The sequence below is a fragment of the Pipistrellus hanaki genome (assembly GCF_964339955.1).
Source record: "Pipistrellus hanaki genome assembly, chromosome: 2".
Classification (NCBI taxonomy): Eukaryota; Metazoa; Chordata; class Mammalia; order Chiroptera; family Vespertilionidae; genus Pipistrellus; species Pipistrellus hanaki.
This window is the reverse complement of record NC_140504.1, coordinates 80,656,199-80,674,754: the sequence shown is the minus strand read 5'-3', so window position 1 is coordinate 80,674,754 and position 18,556 is coordinate 80,656,199. Positions and strand designations below refer to the sequence as shown.

The window sequence follows — 18,556 nt, the reverse complement described above, 5'->3', positions numbered from 1 at the left end:
TTGCTATGTACAATAAATTAGATAAACATTGCCAACAGATTTACACTCAAAATGCAAAATGTCACTATTTGATAATGATATCAGATTACAGTTTGCTTCTACTTGAAAGTTTCAAAGCCGTGCATTCTTATAGATTAAATGTTTTCCTGAGCTACAGTTCTCTGAATTCAAAACCTCAATATATCAAACTATTAATAATAAATTATATTCTAATTAGTTAAACAAAAAAATGATAGTCTTTTTTTATGAAGACACAGATGACTTTTGGGTTGTAAGATTTAAAAAATAAATCACATTATCAAATTTAATCACCTTTCAAGTTTGTAATCATTATTAACAGCACACCCCCCTTCCTTCATTTAATGATGAACAAATCATTAATCAATGAAATTAAAGAACGCTTGCCCGCTATAAGCAAATGCTTTCCCGGGTGCTGGAGGAATAACAGCAAACACGCAGACATCTCCCTGCCCCAGGCAGCTTACAGAATAGCAGTTTGTGGATCAGGAATCAATAAACTTATTTTCTTTAGCTAAACATCAAAACAGAGTCTAGGAATAATGCAAAGGTCATAAATAATAAAGGTCATAAATTAATGTTTCAACAAATCTTTATTGAAACACTTTTTTGGGTACTGTGCCATAACATGTTAGTTTCAGAGGCGTCACTTTTGATTAAGATTTATTCATAAATGCAATAATAAAATTCTAAGGCACCTCTGGCTCTTAAGTGCAAAACTTGAGTTGAAGCCAACCATTAAAGCTGATGATAAGCAGGACATTGGCTAAGGAATCATGTAATTGGATTTTCTCTGGCGATATTCTTTAACTATGTGACATTACTCTGAAACATTAAAAAGCTAACAAACAGCCTTTGGAAAAGGAACATTTAAAAGACCTCTGTGTACACTTGTGTGTGTGTGTGCATGTGTATGTGTGTGCGTGTGTGCATGGTGTGTGTGTGTGTGTGTGTTCAGATAGATGATAAATAGGGAGAGACTGGGAGAGAAGGAATCATTTTACTTCTGCTCGTATCTTTTGCTTGAAATATACAATATGGCCTCTGAGGATAATTATTTTAAAGAAAATAATTCGTCAAAATAATTTAAATTAAAGTTTTAGAATTTAAAAAAGAAAAGCTTCTGCAAAGTTATTGATATAGAATGATTTTTGAAGCCAACCAAATAACTACATTCTATTTGTGTTGGAGAACAGAAAAGAATGAAAAATAGAAAAATTTGCAGTTACACAATAGGAAATCTTATCTGCACTCAAGATTTTCCTTGGAAATAGCAAATAAACTCTGATTCAGACTTGTTTTCACCCGTTTTTCTCTCTGCCTTCGGTTGCAAAACCATACTCTTACTACTTCTTTCTCAAGATTCAGTTCTTCAGCCATCCTCATGATCTCTTGAGAGGAGGGTTTATTCTGTTCTCCAAAGTGTCTCTCCAGGGCACCTTTTGCAGCGATACTGGGAGACCGACCAGGTGGGGGAGCAGGCGGCGGGGGTGGAGAGACAGGGTAAGATTATGTTTTTGGCAGATCAAAATTAAATTGGGTTGATTTTTTAAATATTAACATGAAAAGAAAACTTAAGGACTCTTAAAACATTTTAAAACTCTTTAACAAAGATAGGTGTATGTTTTGTCGTATTTTTAGATACTTGTCTTATGCAGGGTACCGTTCATTACCAGTCACGGGAAGAAATAAGTAGAGGAACAGACTTTCTATGTTTATCCCGCTTTGCACCACAAGAGGGCACTGACTTCCTGAGAAGGAAAGGAACACTTCTGTAGGCATTTCTACTTAAATGTCCCCCAGAAATCATTTGTCATTTACAATAGATGAAATGTTCAGTGAACAACTAACCAACCCAAACAAAACCTACATTTTAGCATTTCCTCTGTGAGCTTCATGGAGATTACAAAAACAAAACAAAACAACCATCTTTTTGGTTTAAATTGTAAGAAGTCACCTTGGACTTTAAGATTCTAAAATACTGATTTCTAGTTTTATTATTTTTAATAATACAAATGCTATCGCCAGAGAAAGATTTATATATAACAGGAAAGCTTAAATAGTCACTATTTTTAGAAATGATTGCTCAGTTTCTCTTTTATTCAAAACTTTTAGAGCAAAAGTGTTCTTGAATCAAACAATACATAGTATTCCAACAGATGTTTAAAATTAATAGCTCTCCACTTCTTACTATTAAGTTATTAAAATCTGATTTTTAAAATGTAGTTTGTATTTTTCAACTGGCTATATTCACCTTAAAGTTATGTTATGTTGCGCATGCACACACACACACACACACACACACACACACACACACAATCATATATATATATATATATATATATATATATATATATATATATATGCTAAAAGCTTATTCCATTTGTAAATATCCTTTCCTCCCTCTAGAGACATTTAATACCTCAAAAGCATACCTTATAGTTGTTCTCCGTTTCCTTTTCCTTTCATTCACTCCCACTTTTTCATTGTATAAAGCTGTAATGGGGAAAAGAGGGATAATGACAGAAACCAAGTAGGGTTTAAAACAACAACTCGGATTTGGATTTCAAATGTTCATTATAAAGCTATGCAAAATAAAATCACCATACATTTTTTAATTTTTTGCAACCTATGACATTTTGTATTGCAAACCCTAGATAACAATGTCAATACAGAAACAAATATTAGCTTTGCAAAAGACAACTGTCTATAAATCATACCTCTATTTGCTTTTGTTGGAACTCTTGCTCTCAAACTTGGCTCTTTAGCCAGTCCTGACATATTAGTATAAGTAGATCATTTTCTCACATTAAATCACTCTTCTGACAATTGCTTGTGCTATTCATTTGGAATACGTACTCGTGTGCAAATGCTCTGGTTACACTAGTATTCGTTTATAAAAATGATTGCACATAGAATCACCCCCATTTAGCATGAAGGTAAGAAAAAAGTCTGAATGCATTTAAAAATTTTCATTTCACCACTTCTCATCTATGCCACACAGTCTAGATAGCCATCCTCGTGCAGCTTATCCTCACACCCTTTACCGTAGCAGTAAACTTATTGCTACACTTGCATTAGTCTTCCTTTCTTTTAGTATGATGAATAAAGACAGTTATTCTTCATCTAAAACAAAACAAAACAAAAAAACAAAACAAAAAAAACCTACACAAAACTAAAGCTCAAACCTCTCGCTTCAGCATTATTCCTACCAATCGATGCCACTGTTTTTAGGTTAAACGTCCCAGAGCCTTCAGAGCTTCAGCTTTAGTACCTCCCACTTGCTCAGCCTCCTCCAGCCATTTGGACAATATTGCTTTGAGTTTGCATGCATTTTTGAAGCTCAGCTGCAGGTTTTCAAATCGGCAGATAGTTGTTTGACTGAATTCCGAGCCATGAACAGCTGCCAGGGCTTCCCCAACATTGGTTTGGGTGTACCCTGCGAAAGGAAAATGAAGCATTAGCTTCAGCTTTCAGGAATCATTCCTTTTGGTATAAGATTGCATACATCTGCGAATCTTTGTCAATTGTTCCATACCACTTCTAAGCATATATTTTCTGGCAAGTTGTAATTGTTTTGTAAGGATCAGTGTAAAATTGCCCAGTACTTCAAAAACCTTATTTCTAGTTAATTATTTTTTCTAGAAGTCAAAATCATTCAGATAGGAATGTCCTCCATTCATAATTTTTAGCCACATTGTCATGTCATCAGATACTTAAAAATTCTTGCATTCTTTGTTATTGTTATTAATATCTGATGAATATGCTCAAAAGTCTATTGTATGTTGAATATAGTGCATAAAATAAATGGTGTTTTATCATAAGTATTTTTATCTCAATCGTTAAGACAAAAAAAATCAGCTATATGTTGAAGGGTATCAAGTATAACTAAAATTATGCTTACTTTCCCTAAAATCATGTCTATTATGAGGCTTTAATTATCCAACATTTTATAAAAACCTCCAAACACATTTACTACATCATTTGGTAATGCTTCTATCACCTGGAAAAAGATTCTCATTAACTGTCTGGAACATTTTTAGAGTACAAGTTGCTATGAACCATCAATATTGAATTTGAACCATTTACAGCAATAGATATATCAAACTGCAAATGAATGTTATAAATTGCCTACTGCCGTGCTTATTGCATATTGTAACTGCATATTAATTCAGGGCCTACGGCTATATACCTGTATGCATAAAGTGGTTACATATGACACCCACTGATAAATATTATTACAAAATAACCTGTGGTTCATTCCACAACTACAGAGGTTTGAACTATCATTTTCCATCCATTTTCTTTAAAAAATTCACCACTTCATGAATTTAAATCAAGGTTAGTTTAGTTGTTTCAGCTATTTTGTTAAAAACACTTTTCAATAGAAAGTAAACAATTCACAGAAACAAAATTGCGAACGACTGTCAAATACATGACAGAAATTACCATGAGGTAGACTGAGCTATTTGATTTGCAAAGATCTAAAAGATTAACTGCATTTTTTTCCTTCAACCACTATAATTATCCTATGTGTCAGTCACTGTTGTAAGTACTGAGGATGTGTCATTAAGGAGAAAACAAAAGCAAACCAACAACTAAGCATCCTGCCTTCATGGAGACCTGAGGGACCTTTACAAGAGACACTCATGATGGCAGTAAAATTTGGTTCAATGCCTACACAGACAGGTTTGACAACATCTATCAAAATTACAAGTACTCTTTGATCAAGCAATTTTGTTTTTAACACTTTTCCTGCACATATATTTGTATAGGTGCAAAATGACATTTATGAAGTTATTGACTGTAGTATTGTTTTTAACAGAATAATGTCAGAGACAACGTAAATTTGCCATCAGTTCAGGACTGGTTAAATAAATTGTAAAATGGAATATGACACATTCATTTTTTAGAAAGAAAGCTGGCTGGAGTGGCTCAGTTGGTTGGGCGTCATCTCGTGCACCAGAAGGTTGCAAGTTTGGTTCCTGTTTAGGGCACAGGCCCAGGTTCAGGCTCCCTCCCTGGTAAGAGGTGAGCAGGAAACAATTGATTAATCAATGTTTCTCTGTCACATCAGTGTTTTTTTTTCTCTCTCTCTCCTTCCCTATTGCTTAAAAAAAGGGGAAAAAATCAATAAAGCCCTGGCTGGTTGTCAGTGATGAGTGTTGGCCCTCAGACCGAAGGTTCTCTACTTAAATTCCCTGTCCAGGGATTACACCTTGGTTCCGCAGCCCTGGCAGGGGTGAGTGTAGGAGGCAACCAGTGATGCAACTCTCTCACACTGATGTTTCTCTCTCTCTCCCTCCTACCCTCTAGAAATCAATGGGAAAAAATATCCTTGGGCAAGAAAATAAATGAGTAAATAAACAAACAAATAAATAATAAATATCTTTCCAAAATAGTTAAATAAAAAATACATAAGAAGAAATAAAAATATGTATTGCCTTATATATGCATAAATATCTTTAAGAGGATACACAAGAAACTAGCAACATTGAAAAACAGGAAAGTTAAGCAAAAGGGATATGTTTTACTTATATTCTTTTAAGACTTTGAATAATATGAATGCATCACCTACTCAAAAGTTCAAATAAAATACTGTGTAGAGAAAACTGGGCACTTCTAAAATAATCTGAGGTGGTTAAGTTGAAAATAAGTGCCATTAATTTAAAAATCTATGTATTTTGGCTATCAAAAATTTACAAAGAAATACATATTTTTATAGGATTTTCACACTTGGACTAATTAAATCCACAGTAGAGATGTAGAGTAACTGTCTTGGACTTTTGAGTAGAAGAGAAGTGATGGAACAGTAATACAATAAAGATCTGCAGGCCAAGTGCATACCTAACTTAATTCTTCTAACTTTAAATTCATTGGCAAACTTTTCAAGTTCTCGAATTTCCGGGGAATCCATGTCTATTGGCTCTTCAACCAGTTTACTCTTCCGCCTGAGTTCCTGCTTGAAATCAGGGCCCAGGGGGTCCTCTGCCAGGAGAGGCTGGTGCATGGGCGGAAAGCCATGACTCAAGGTGTGGTCAGGAAACTTATAGAGACAAGGGGCTAAGCTGCCTGTAAGGAAACAGAGAAAGAAAGTAAAGGCCATTTGTAGCTACACACCATTTCTATACAAGCACGGGTTTTGCTCATTATTCTGCTACAGCCAGGCTGGATTCTGAAAACCTTAACTGTCTTTCAGTGGGCTGAAGTCAGAGTAGCTTAGAATAAACAAGATTTATTTCCCATCTTCCCCAGAGCAACAAAAGCAAAGATAATGCCAAAGACAATAAGCCTGGAATTGCAAATATTTAAAACAGAAATAAGCAAATACTTTCAGAAGTGTAAGTTTTTCACCATTTTCTTTTCTTAACAAGACACCCATTCCTGGGAATTTGAGGTTCAACTTCAGCAGAATGTGTATTTTGATCTCTATTTTCTTAATCCATTGAACAAATAATCTGTGATGGTTGTTATAATCAAGTGACATGGTTAAGTGCTATGCTGAAAAGTTTTTTTAGAATCAGAAAATTGATTTTAGAATAGTGAGAAGCCAGACTGTTTTATCAATAAATGTTTAACATCACAGAGTAATAATTATGTCTTTTAAAAATGTAACAAGAGCAGATAAAAAGAGAATTATGAGAACATAAACTACATTAATATGTTTAAATATATTTGAGGAGTGAATAGACATTAACAAAAGGTAATTTTTAAAGTTCTATTAAAAATTCAGCAACAAAATTCTTTTGAAAAAAATTCAGCATAGTGAAATTATTCTTGATAATTTTTAAGAAGCAAAAATAAGTGACAAAGAAGAATGCAATTCTAGATATGACAGGAAATCACCTCTGAATAATAAAGCATTGTATTGATTAGTAGGTTAAATAATAAATCACAAAAACTAAAATATGTGAACATTTTTAAATTGATTCCAGATTTCATTCTTCATTAGTAGAGAAGAGTCTGTCTCAGTTGGGGAGCTTGGGTGAGAGAATATAAGCCAAATTCCCAGATATTTTATTTTGGTTTTCTTTAACAACCCATTATGTTTTAATTGTAGGTATTTCCCTTCAATTTTATATTAAATAACACATGTATAACCAAGATGCTTTGATATAAATAAAATATTTAGTAATGAATCATGTTTCTGAGTATTAATAAATATTTAAACTAAAAATAAATTACTACTGACTATATACAATAATAATTCTTGAAAATACTGAAAATATACATTGAGTGTTTAGTACTTATAATTTCTTCATAAATAAATTCACAAATCAAAAACATGAGTAATAATATATTTTGCCAGAATATTAAGATCTCACATTAATATATCAATATGTAATGAGTAAAAGAATAGTGTAAGTAATTAAATTGTCAGCTTTTATATGAAAATATGTAATTACAAAGTGGACCCCTATCCACTAGACTATATTCATTTTCTGAAGCAAAGTAGACATATAAGTGAGAGATTAAACAAAAAGGCATAAAATAAATTTAGCAGTTTCACAGGTATGAAAAATATTTGAAAGAAATAATTCCTATCTAAAGTTTTTCATGGTACTTTACAAACCTAAAAAGTTAATCATCCAATTAATGCTTTAGTGGATATGAAACTCATCAAACAAGATAAAAATGTTCAGAGCAATTGTATCAATGTTTAATTTATTACATAGTTTATTTTTGGAAATGTTTATTAATTTTAGGATTCATTTTTAGCTTTCTATTCATTTTGGATTTTTTGTTAGTTGAAGTAAAAGAAAGATTCATACATCTAAGAAGAAAACTCATCACATTTATTTTAGCATCTACTTAATATTTATCTCAAGACTTTTCTGTCACTTATGCTTTCAGAGTTGGTTCTTATATGTGAAAGAATTATACTTTTTTCAATACTCATAAATATCAAATGAAACTTAACACACTTAATGATGAAATACTCTGAGAAACAATAAAAGCAGAGACAAGAAAATCAAACTGCTGTTTGATTTTGCACATTTAATGTATTTTAAGGTACTTTAGATAACTCATTTAACTCATGTCAAATTATGTTGATTTTACATAAGTAATCTTCTCATATATTTTACAGAAGATGCCCTAAGGTCTGACTTGGTTAGCAATCTTGACCATTCCATTTTTGTTGCTGATCATAGTCACACACCGCTACAAGCTTTCTGGGAGACCACATGCTGGGTTCATTACAATTTTCTCATTTTCTTATTCTTATATAAGCAAATGAGGTAGGAAGAATTTATAACTTCTTTTACCCAAAATTTAAAATATATGAAACTTAAGTAAAATTAAATTAAATAACTTTCCCTTGATGCCATAATAAATTAACTATCCAGTTGAAACTAGAACTAAAGTCCAATGAACACTGCAATAAACCCCATCAAATCTCTACTCAGGTAGATCAAATTCTTTCTTTGAAAGGCTTCTGCAGTTTAAACACATTTGTCTACATTAAAACAAATACTTTCAGACAAAAATGGTATAATTATTTATTAAAATATTAGAAGTCAGCCATCTCTATTTCCAGAAAATGTTAAAGGTACTTTTATACATTATAAATTATCTGGAAAACAAACATTTAAAAAGTAATTTGATCATGAATCTGAAAAGTACACAGGAAATGCCATGTTCAAAGGCTTGGCATCCAGAGCAAAAAGGGAAACGTGTGATATATCTTTACTTTTCATTAAGTGAAAGTATTTGCAATTATCCACAGGGACACAGTTTTTCTGGAGCTAACCCTAAACAGAAATTCATAATGAGTCATAAGCACAGCCAAACACAGTACTTTCCTATTATCTGATCCTGTATTTGGAGGAGAGAAAAGGTGATTGGTATGGTATATGTGGCAAGATATTTTAAAAATATTTCTAAAGCATTGCCTCTGCTGGCATAGCTCAGTGGTTGAGAATCCACCTACGAACCAAGAGGTCACAGTTCGATTATTGGTCAGGGCATAGGCTCAGGTTGTGGGCTCAATCCTCAGTGTAGGTTGTGCAGGAGGCAGTCGATCAATGATTCTCTTTCATCACTGATGTTTCTATCTCTCTCTTTCTCTCCCTTCCTCTCTAAAATCAATAAATCATCATTTAAAAGGCAAGGTAAAAGATGCTGTGACTCCTGTACAGTGGTGAGTCTCATATTCAACTTTCCAGACATTAATAAAGCAAAGTTGTCTGTAAGCCTAGACAAGCACTCGTCTAAATAGCTTGGAAGTGCCTGCCTATTCTCCACAACCCAGCTCTATTTTCACATTGCAAATGAGTCTACTACAGCCTCGCTGAATTGCTCCACATGTGTCTCTGTGTGGGGGACAGAGGTGAATCTCTAAGGCAGGCAGTGGGAATGCGGGGGGCTCGCCTTGAGGGGCGTGGTTCAGTGTACCGTGGTACCCGCGCAAATTGCTCTCCTGCAGCATGTGGCTCTGACAGATGCTGACAATGTCTCTGAGGTCACGGGCTTGAAGCCTTAAAGGAACCAACACAGGGAATAGGGAAACAAAGCAGAATACTCTGCCTGGTTGTAGACACACAAAAATGTGCATTTGAATATTTCTATTTTCTCCCCCCCCCTTCCCCCCCATGACAATGATTTGAAGAAAATCCTAAGTTTGAATGTGACCTTTTCTCTTTTGGGAACTGGTAAATCCTATCCATGTAATTAAGTTTACTTGGAACACAGCCATGCCCATTTGTTTACATATTGCCTGAAGCTGCTTTTCTGCTGCCATCAACAGTTGAGTAGCTGCCACAGAGACTAAAAAACAGGGAAAATACGTCAGCTTACAGCCACTGAGAGGCCCTTCATGATTCAGAGGCAAAAGATCCTCAGAATTACTCCTTCCCTCAGAGTCAACACAACCAGAACAAGTTGGGGGGCAGGGTGGTGCGGGGAGGAAAGAAAATTTGAGAATGAAGAGATGAGCTCCAAAGTAAGCTATTTCTCTATGGCAGTGGTCAGCAAACCATGGCTCATGAGCCACATGCGGCTCTTTGGCCCCTTGAGTGTGGCTCTTCCACAAAATACCAGGTACCCTAATGAAGTTAATAACAATGTACCTACCTATATAGTTTAAGTTTAAAAATTTTGGCTCTCAAAAGAAATTGCAATCATTGTATTGTTGATATTTGGTTCTGTTGACCAATGAGTTTGCCGACCACTGCTCTCTGTCAACTAAAGTGGGCACTCTCAGCCATAGTCATCTTTTCTTCATTATCTACTCATTAAAGCAAAATGGGCATTTGTGTTCTTGGTTGATTCCCAAACCTCAGCTATTTTGCTTCTCTCTTAAAATTAGTTTTTAAACAAGGACTCTCTTACCAGGTCTTGGTTGGACATTATGTCATAACCCTGCTGGGTTAACATGCAGTACATGGAGCTGATTGGCTCAGTTTCACAGGCAGGTGGGTGTGGGCGGGCAGGCCGGGTGGACAGTCCACTGAGCCTGTTTCCTAACTGTCACCTAATTTAGGAAACTAGAGAGGCGAAACAATTCCAGAGACCCAAGATTCAAACTTTTGAGAGTGTTTGCTGTTATTATTATTATTATTATTTAGGAGAGATTTTGAATAGCATTTATAATTCTTTGGTTGCTGTTTTCAATACTGAAGGCTGTTGAATTTATCTAATTCTCAGAAGTAAAGAGACAGAAGAAGGAATTCAGCTGCAAGTGTATCTGAAGAGACGATCAAGAGAAAGACAGGTTGAGTTGGTAAAAATTAGCCCCAACTCAACTCTAATAGAGTTGTGATATCCGTACAACTGAAATATGAAGAGACTGAAAGTTAAAGATGTGAATGGCTTGAACAAGGCTCAAAATTAGTTTATCTAACTCATTGTTCCCAATTAGTCTGTCTATGCACCAGAAGGCACAATTAATTAATCTGATAATTAATGTCCTCCCTACTAAATTGAACAAAATATTGACTATAGCTTTTCCTTTTCAGTGGGTTGCTCATTTAATGAAATGCTCAAACTAAATGTAAGCATCAGAGTATAGGTAATAAAATAACCACATTAAAATAAAGCAATATCACATCCTTTGAAATATAGCACTTTCTGTAGCTCCACTTTTATATGGAATAAGTGACAAGGAACTGTCTTTGTTCTTGATGATAAGATGCTTCCATGGATGTGTAGAGGTGGTTTATTTGATGAACGCCTTGAGACTACTCAGAAAATTCAAATGACATAACCGGGTTTCTCTTTTGTGTTTTATACCTCTACTCTCTTATTTCTCAATTCATGTGTTTTATAACTCAATTTGTGAAGCTTCTCTGGGGATAAAGGCAGGAGAGTTCAGATTCTCTGACTTTCATCTGCCGTGATGCAAATGCTAATACTGACTATATGTCAAAATAGTGACATCCAAACAAATTAGAAAGCATATCACATTTTAATATCATTCTCAAAATATATTTGAATATAATCTCTGGGCTCACTATGGGGAGTTTTTCTTGACATAACGAACATATTTAATTTTGTTTTAAGACTACAGTGATATCTCCAAATCTTAGGGTAACACTTTTGCTTTTGATGTTGCTAACCCAGGCTTTGCTTCACTCTAAAATTTTTTCCAGGGGCCGCTCTGGGTTTGCTGAGTGCCTGCCGGCAACCTCGCACCAGCACAACCTGAGCTGCCTGAGCTTGTTCTCCCCGATCCTGGAAGCTGGAAGGATGTTAGAGTTCTCAGGCCAGCCGGGAACTCACCAGGCCTGCAGGCACTGCCTTGATCTGGTGGGAAGGACAGTGGCAGTAAAATCCACCTTACAGTGTTTGGTCTGTGGCTGATTTTATCTTGGTGCTGACTTCAGTCCACCGCTGCCTGTCGCTGGGTTTTGAGGGTGCATGCAGCTGCACCTGGCTTCAGGGGAACTGCTGTGAATGAAAAGCAAACCCTGTGCTCCGAAAGAGCAGCACATGACGGACCACGTGCTTGTCAATCCCCGTCTTCATAATCAAATGCTGGGGAGGCCCCGGGAAGCATTCTTCCTGCACCTCTAGAGGCTAAACACGTGTCATTGTACTATTCCATAAAGAATGCGGTTTTCATCAATGAGGGCTGTTCCCATTAACCATGAATACTGATTAACTACTGCGTGTCCGAATCATAAGTGATCAGTTTTCAAAGGGGAAGAAAAAAGTATGGTTTTCCTTATTTCTTAATAATTAAAAAGAGACATTAGAATTTACAGGTAGTGTTTAAGACCATCAGTCTTCATTTACCATAAAGGTGAAGGTATTAACTTACTCGGAATGCTGCTTCATAGACTGAAGAGAAGCTAATTAGTTCTGGAATACTTTATTTTAAAGTTTTCATGTTTTATTTAGTTTTAAACTGAGAAATTAAAGATTGGTAAATTCCTTTATCTAATGTTTTTTTCTCAGACTTATATGTGTGCACATATACACACACAAACACACACACACACACACACACACACACACACACACACATATATATATATTCTCACATAGAGCTTTACTAGCTTATTGTCCCCATAATATTTCTCTCCGCGAAGCAGGAATAAATATAAAACATCAAGGATTGTCTAAAAGAAATAGGTGTACCAAAAATTTTTAAATCATTAAAATTTAAAACCATTAAATGTTTTCTTTGGCCATAACCTGAAATTAAGTCATGAGTTTTATCACCAGCAGATCCCTTTGGTCAGTTGTTTCCCTTTCTTAAGAAATATGCTATCAATGCCCCAGACAAGCATCAATAAGTAAGTAGTCTTGATCTAGTGATGTTTTATTTATTCAGAAAAGAAATGTATGTAACTTTCAGATCAAGATTCTCTTAGACCCAGAAAATTCATCCAAGTTTCCCCAAACTCAATTTCATATGCAAAGACAACTTTTCTTACCTGCCATCACTCCGTAGGTTGATGGCTGATTTCCATAGTGACAGGAAGGAACAGAATAATGAAGTCCGGTTGCTGTGTTTTCCAACGTTGTCATCGGGAAATATGTACGCAAGCATTTAGAAGTTTGAATCAAAGACAAAATAGATGGGACTGGTAAGAAAATGTATGATGATTCAGACATGTTCATTTCATTTAAAAAATATACATTTATGCCATTCTTAAATTGACATGACAACTGTTTGTTTTCTTTGGGGAAAGTTCTCTGAGCAAGTTAAAACTAGGGGGTGCCCCAGCTGGTTTTGTTCAGTGGCTAGAGCATCGGCCTGCGGACTGAAGGGTCGGTTCAATTCTGATCAAGGGCACTGCCCGGTTTTCGGGCTGGATCCCAGTAGCGGTCATGCAAAAGGCAGCCAATCAATGGTTCTCTTCATCATTGATGTTCCTATTCCTCTCTCCTTTTCCCTTCCTCTCTGAAATCAGTAAAAATACATTTTAAAACAAAACAAAAAAAACTAGGGGGTTAAAGTTTTTCAAGTAGTGGACAGAGCCTTTATTGACTATCCTATGCTCTGTAAGGGAGATGACTGACCGATTTGGACTTGGCTAATTGAGAGTTGCAGAATTTGTTCAGGCTTCATCCAATATTGACATTGTAACAAACCGGCTAGAGGAATAGTCTCTTAAAATTATTATGTAAAGTGGTATAAAGTGATCTTTCTCTGGAAGAACGAGCACAGAAATGGACTCTTGAACTGTTCTTATATTGGTTATTCTGCTAACTTTTTCCATCAAAGAGGAAATGGCACAGCAACTAAGATCCTATTCTATACAATCATGAAAATCCCACTAAATTTACAGGTTTGTGCAAACTCTGTGACAATGTATGATATATTTATGCTGCTGTTGAAACCTTAAGGTCATAGATTTCTGCATCCACACAATCAATTTGACAATTTCAATGATAAAGCTGCTAAAAAAAAAAAAGTTTGATTGTATAGTGATGTCTATAAAGGTTATCCCTACCACATAAACACAAATTTGTTCATAAGTAGTTACATGCTTCATATAAATTTTAATTTCCAAACTTCTTAAAATCAAGCTTTAAACATGAAAAAAACAAAACAAAACAAAACAAAAAAACACAAGATGATTAAAACCAGGGAATATTCACACTAATGTTTCTTCACATATTTAATTTTCTTATTCTCCTTCATATCCTGAATATAGCATTTGCTTTTCATAAATATAGTATAAGCATATCTTTTTGAACAAATATCCAAGAGATATTAAAAAGTAGGGAATTTGGATCTTTTAAAAAGATTGAAATATGATCTAGTAATCAAAGCCATGAGGTCTCCTAGAGAAGTAAATCATTTTTCTCTAACTATAGCATAATGCTTAATATTTCAAAATATCTTTATAAATTACCACTTTACAATTGACATGTAAAAAGAACTAAAGTCATTTTACATTATGATTATACAAACCTTGCTCTGCATTACAAAATTAAACAAATAAACATAAAACAAATTAAATACCCAAAAGCTCTTATTATAACCATTATTTATAATTCTTATTTGGACAAATGATTATGATTTGATGAAAAATATAAATTCAATAAAATTATCATTTGAAATACATTTAGGTCATTTTTACTCATCATATTTTTTACTTTATAAAATTTAAATACAGTTTGTTTCTATGATTTTGAGCTGTTAGATAAGTGATAGGTTAACTTATTAAATATGTTACTTATTTACTTAAAAATAAATAAATTTTTAAAATAAATGAGGTTTAGAGTCTAAACTTGCTAAATCATGACCTCAATTCTAAATTTTATTTTCATTCTGAAATAATATTCACATAGTAGAATAAACAAACATTATATATTCTCCTATCCCCTATTTATAGAAAACCCTATTATTAAAAATATATAATTAGCTAGTGATAGTTTAAAATTTCATAGCACATATTTTTGTTTAAAATATTTTATTATGATTTCAAGAAACATGTTTCACTATACTCCCATTATTACCTTTTAAGATAAATAATAATATTAAGTAGGTGAAAAAGATTTCAACATTATTGACTTTGCCAAAGTCTAACTATGCAGTTTCTATATTCTTTAAAATACAGCTGAAGATTAATGCTGAATTTAAAATATATATTTGAAATCTGACTAATTAGAAAATAAAGCCTAAATCATTTAAACCAGAATATGAATTTACCAACTCAAATTTGATTTCTAAATATATAATATTTCCTTACTTAGATTGCTTTTAAAGCAAGTGGAAAGTAAACATAGCACATTGCTATTTAATGGAAGGAATTTATTCAGCTCAAGATTTAGTCTATTTGTAATTCTATTTTAAAACACTTACTTTACTACATAATTAAATAATGAAATATGCATTAACAAAACATATTTATTTGTGTTTCAGACAATTTATTTGCATTTTCAAGTTTAATTTTTATTTAAGAAAGTTATGTAAAGAAAATATCAAAACTTGGTTAGAGGTTGAAGTCTCTTCAGAACTCGGTCTTGAGAATATTAAACTCAGTTCCTGGGCTCTAAATGTTATATATTGCTTCTAGTTTTTATTTTCGAGTTTTGAATTATTCTAAAAGTAAGTTTATTAAAATTACTTAATTAGTTTATTCTTTGAAATCCATTGTTGTTGGTATTGGGAATCATTTAGTTGTGTTCACGATGAAGTATTTGGCTAGTTTTATAATAGTACCAAATGTAATCTAAAAGACAAATTTTTAAGTTAAAGAAATTACTGCTTTAAAACACTAAATTATTTTTAAGCTATTTCTTTAGTTTTGCTCTGTATCCATAAACTTCCAATTAAAATGAATTTTGGATTAAAAAAAAGCCAAATTCACTGTTTACTTATATAAAAAATCAGATCTTTATAATGAAACCAAAAATAAGTTAAATTACTACACTTACTAATATTGCTTGAAAACTTTCTTAGTTATTTTGACTTCTTCAATATCCTTAATATTTAACTTTAAGCATATTTAACCTGAAAGGAAAAATAAAAGTAGCAAAGCTATCTGAATTAACAAGATCAAAGCATCCATCTGAAATCGCGAGGCCTGGCCCCTGCAGATGTTACTGGAGTCGGTACCTGTGGACATCACATTGGTGGTGTGGTTGGAGACCGGTAGGCACTCGGCAGCGCTGTGGTGCATTATCAGAGGCAGAGTTGCAGAAGTCTCAGAATTAAGAGGTATAAAGGTATCAGCCGAAGTAAAAGGTTGGCAACTCATTCCCACAGTGAGTAGAGAAGTTAGGAGAATCGGTGCTCCCCAAATCAGAGTTTTATTCTATCGCTGTCTCAAAGGGCTGTTCCGATCTCACTCGCTGCATATATACATCAGGAAGGCTCTGAAGCGCCAAGAGGGCGCGTGCTGGCATTTATACCGCAGGGAAAGCCCTTTATACATGTTAATCGTCTTTTCCCAGGGGTATTGCTTTATCATCTGAACTGCCTTCCTCCTAACTCAAACATAATCCAAGCCCCACAGGAAAGCTTGTTCTGGGTATAGGTTGAGGGTAAGGGAGAAATCTGAAACTTTTTCTGACAGCTTCAGTAATGCAGACCTTTTAGAAGAAATACACTTTAAAAAAGTGTCCCTCAAAGAAATAATGTTACAATAAATTGAAAAATAGGTGTATATTTGTGACTAACACATATGTACATGACAAATGCATATATGTGAGTTTTCCTTTTTTGATAACTTGGCATTAAATAACAAGAGAACATACTATACAATTATAAGAATACAATTATAAGAAATTATGAATATTTAAGTTTAAAATGAAAGAAGCACAGATGACTAAATATGAGAATTAATATGTAACTACTGATTCACACTAAATGATGCACCTTTGAAAAACTATGGAAACCAATTTCATTTTTATAATATTATTAATGGAATATATTGAATACAATGGTAGCAATCTTTAGAGATGATGAGCATGAATAATAGTATCTCTCCCTTGATTTCAATTTACTCATTAAAATGAATATTTATTAAACTCTCACTAGATGCCAATGAGATTCTAGGCACTTTCTACAGTTATGCCATGCAAATCTCACACCACTTCTGTGTGTTTCAGACCACACCATCCTCAGTACATCTGATCTGTGCCCGAGCCTCTGATATCAGGCATTCTGCTTCAGAGCCTATAGTAACCATGGTAACACTGGGTGCAAACTCTGTACATTGAATATATTGACATTATCTATAGTAATAAAAGTGTAATATGCAAATCGACCGAACGGCCATCCAATCGTCCTTCGGACTATGGGCAGTGAGGGATCGAGGCCTCTAGTATTAGAATAAGAACAAACCTTGATCCAAAGATAAATATCAGCATCAAGATTTTAGAATGATCATGATTTCAATATATAAATGAATATATGCAATACTTTAAAAAAGTATACTAGGCTTGAAATAGCAAACAGAAGTAACCTGACAGGCATAGATATAACTTATGACATTAGTAAGGGCCATGTTTCATTATATTTTTTTGAAATTTTATATTATGTATTATTTCAAGATAACTTGGAATTGGTTGTTTTGTGGTCATTTAATGTTAATATTGAGATTGAAAATGCATTTTCAAAAATCCTGAAACTTAAATGTTTTGTTAATAACCAGTTGATATAGTGTAGAAAAAAGATAAGGTTTACCCAAATCATTAGATATTGCCTCAAAATATTTTTAAAATTTATTTTATATTTTCCCTTTTAAAAAAAAAACAACACAACGACATTGTCTTCTTTAATGAGAGAAGGTTATGGTAATAAAAAAAAATACCTTACTCTTGCAGAATTCCTATAATTTTCAGACTTTACATATACAAAAAAAATTTCAGTATATTTATAAAAATAATTTGCTAGTAAAACTAAATAAAAATAAGTTCATTGGGCATTGGATATTTTTAAAATTAAATAAATGATATATAGAGAGAATCACACTTGAAAATTGCCCCTAATAATTTTGCCATGACTTAGAGTCCTTGGAATATGTTCGTAAAGTATATCAACCAAATGGTAGATTATGAAGGGCACCATAAAAACTGCCTGGGACAAAACAAAAAACTTACCCAGTGAATTGCCATGCTACCTAAAATTCTAAAATTGCATTCATAGACATAATTTCTTTAATAACAGCTTTAGTTTTTTAATAATCTGTCCTGTAAAATTCAAACAGAATGTTACAGTTAAAATTATGTAAAGTCAGGAAATATATGTCCCCATTATAGTCTTCTTACTTCATACTACAATCTAATAAATTATCAATTTTAAATCAGTTTTTTATACACATAATTTTACATAACATTGAATATTTTAAAATATATTTTTATTGATTTTTAGAGAGGAAGGGAGGAGAGATAGAAACATCAGTGATGAGAAAGAATCATTGATCAGCTGCCTCCTGCATGCCCAACACTGAGAAATGAGCTTGCAACCCTGACCAGGAATAGAACTGTGACCTCCTGGTTCATAGGTCAATGCTCAACCACTGAGCCACATAGGTCAGACCATAACATTGAATTTTATAGATCTATTACATTTTAACCATTTATTTATTGTTATGTCTTTGTATTTTTTTCTGCTTTTCACTTTTATAAATAA

At 33.5% G+C, this 18,556-nt stretch overlaps 1 protein-coding gene across 2 annotated transcripts; it reads right to left on the bottom strand.

Moving 5' to 3' along the window:
• Positions 1–1,174: 1,174 nt before the first annotated feature.
• On the bottom strand, positions 1,175–16,178 carry POU1F1 (POU class 1 homeobox 1; the record flags this gene model as incomplete). Of its 2 annotated transcripts, none has more annotated exons than XM_084871442.1 (6): positions 1,175–1,471; positions 2,454–2,514; positions 3,293–3,457; positions 5,866–6,090; positions 12,900–13,049; positions 16,037–16,178. In XM_084871442.1, the coding sequence occupies 6 exons, from the start codon at positions 16,176–16,178 to the stop codon at positions 1,261–1,263; spliced, it is 954 nt and encodes a 317-aa protein (XP_084727568.1). In that variant the 3' UTR covers positions 1,175–1,260. The 2 variants fall into 2 exon arrangements, with proteins under 2 accessions (XP_084727568.1, XP_084727569.1); XM_084871443.1 differs by having other exon boundaries at positions 12,900–12,971.
• Between the last annotated feature and the right edge of the window lie 2,378 nt (positions 16,179–18,556).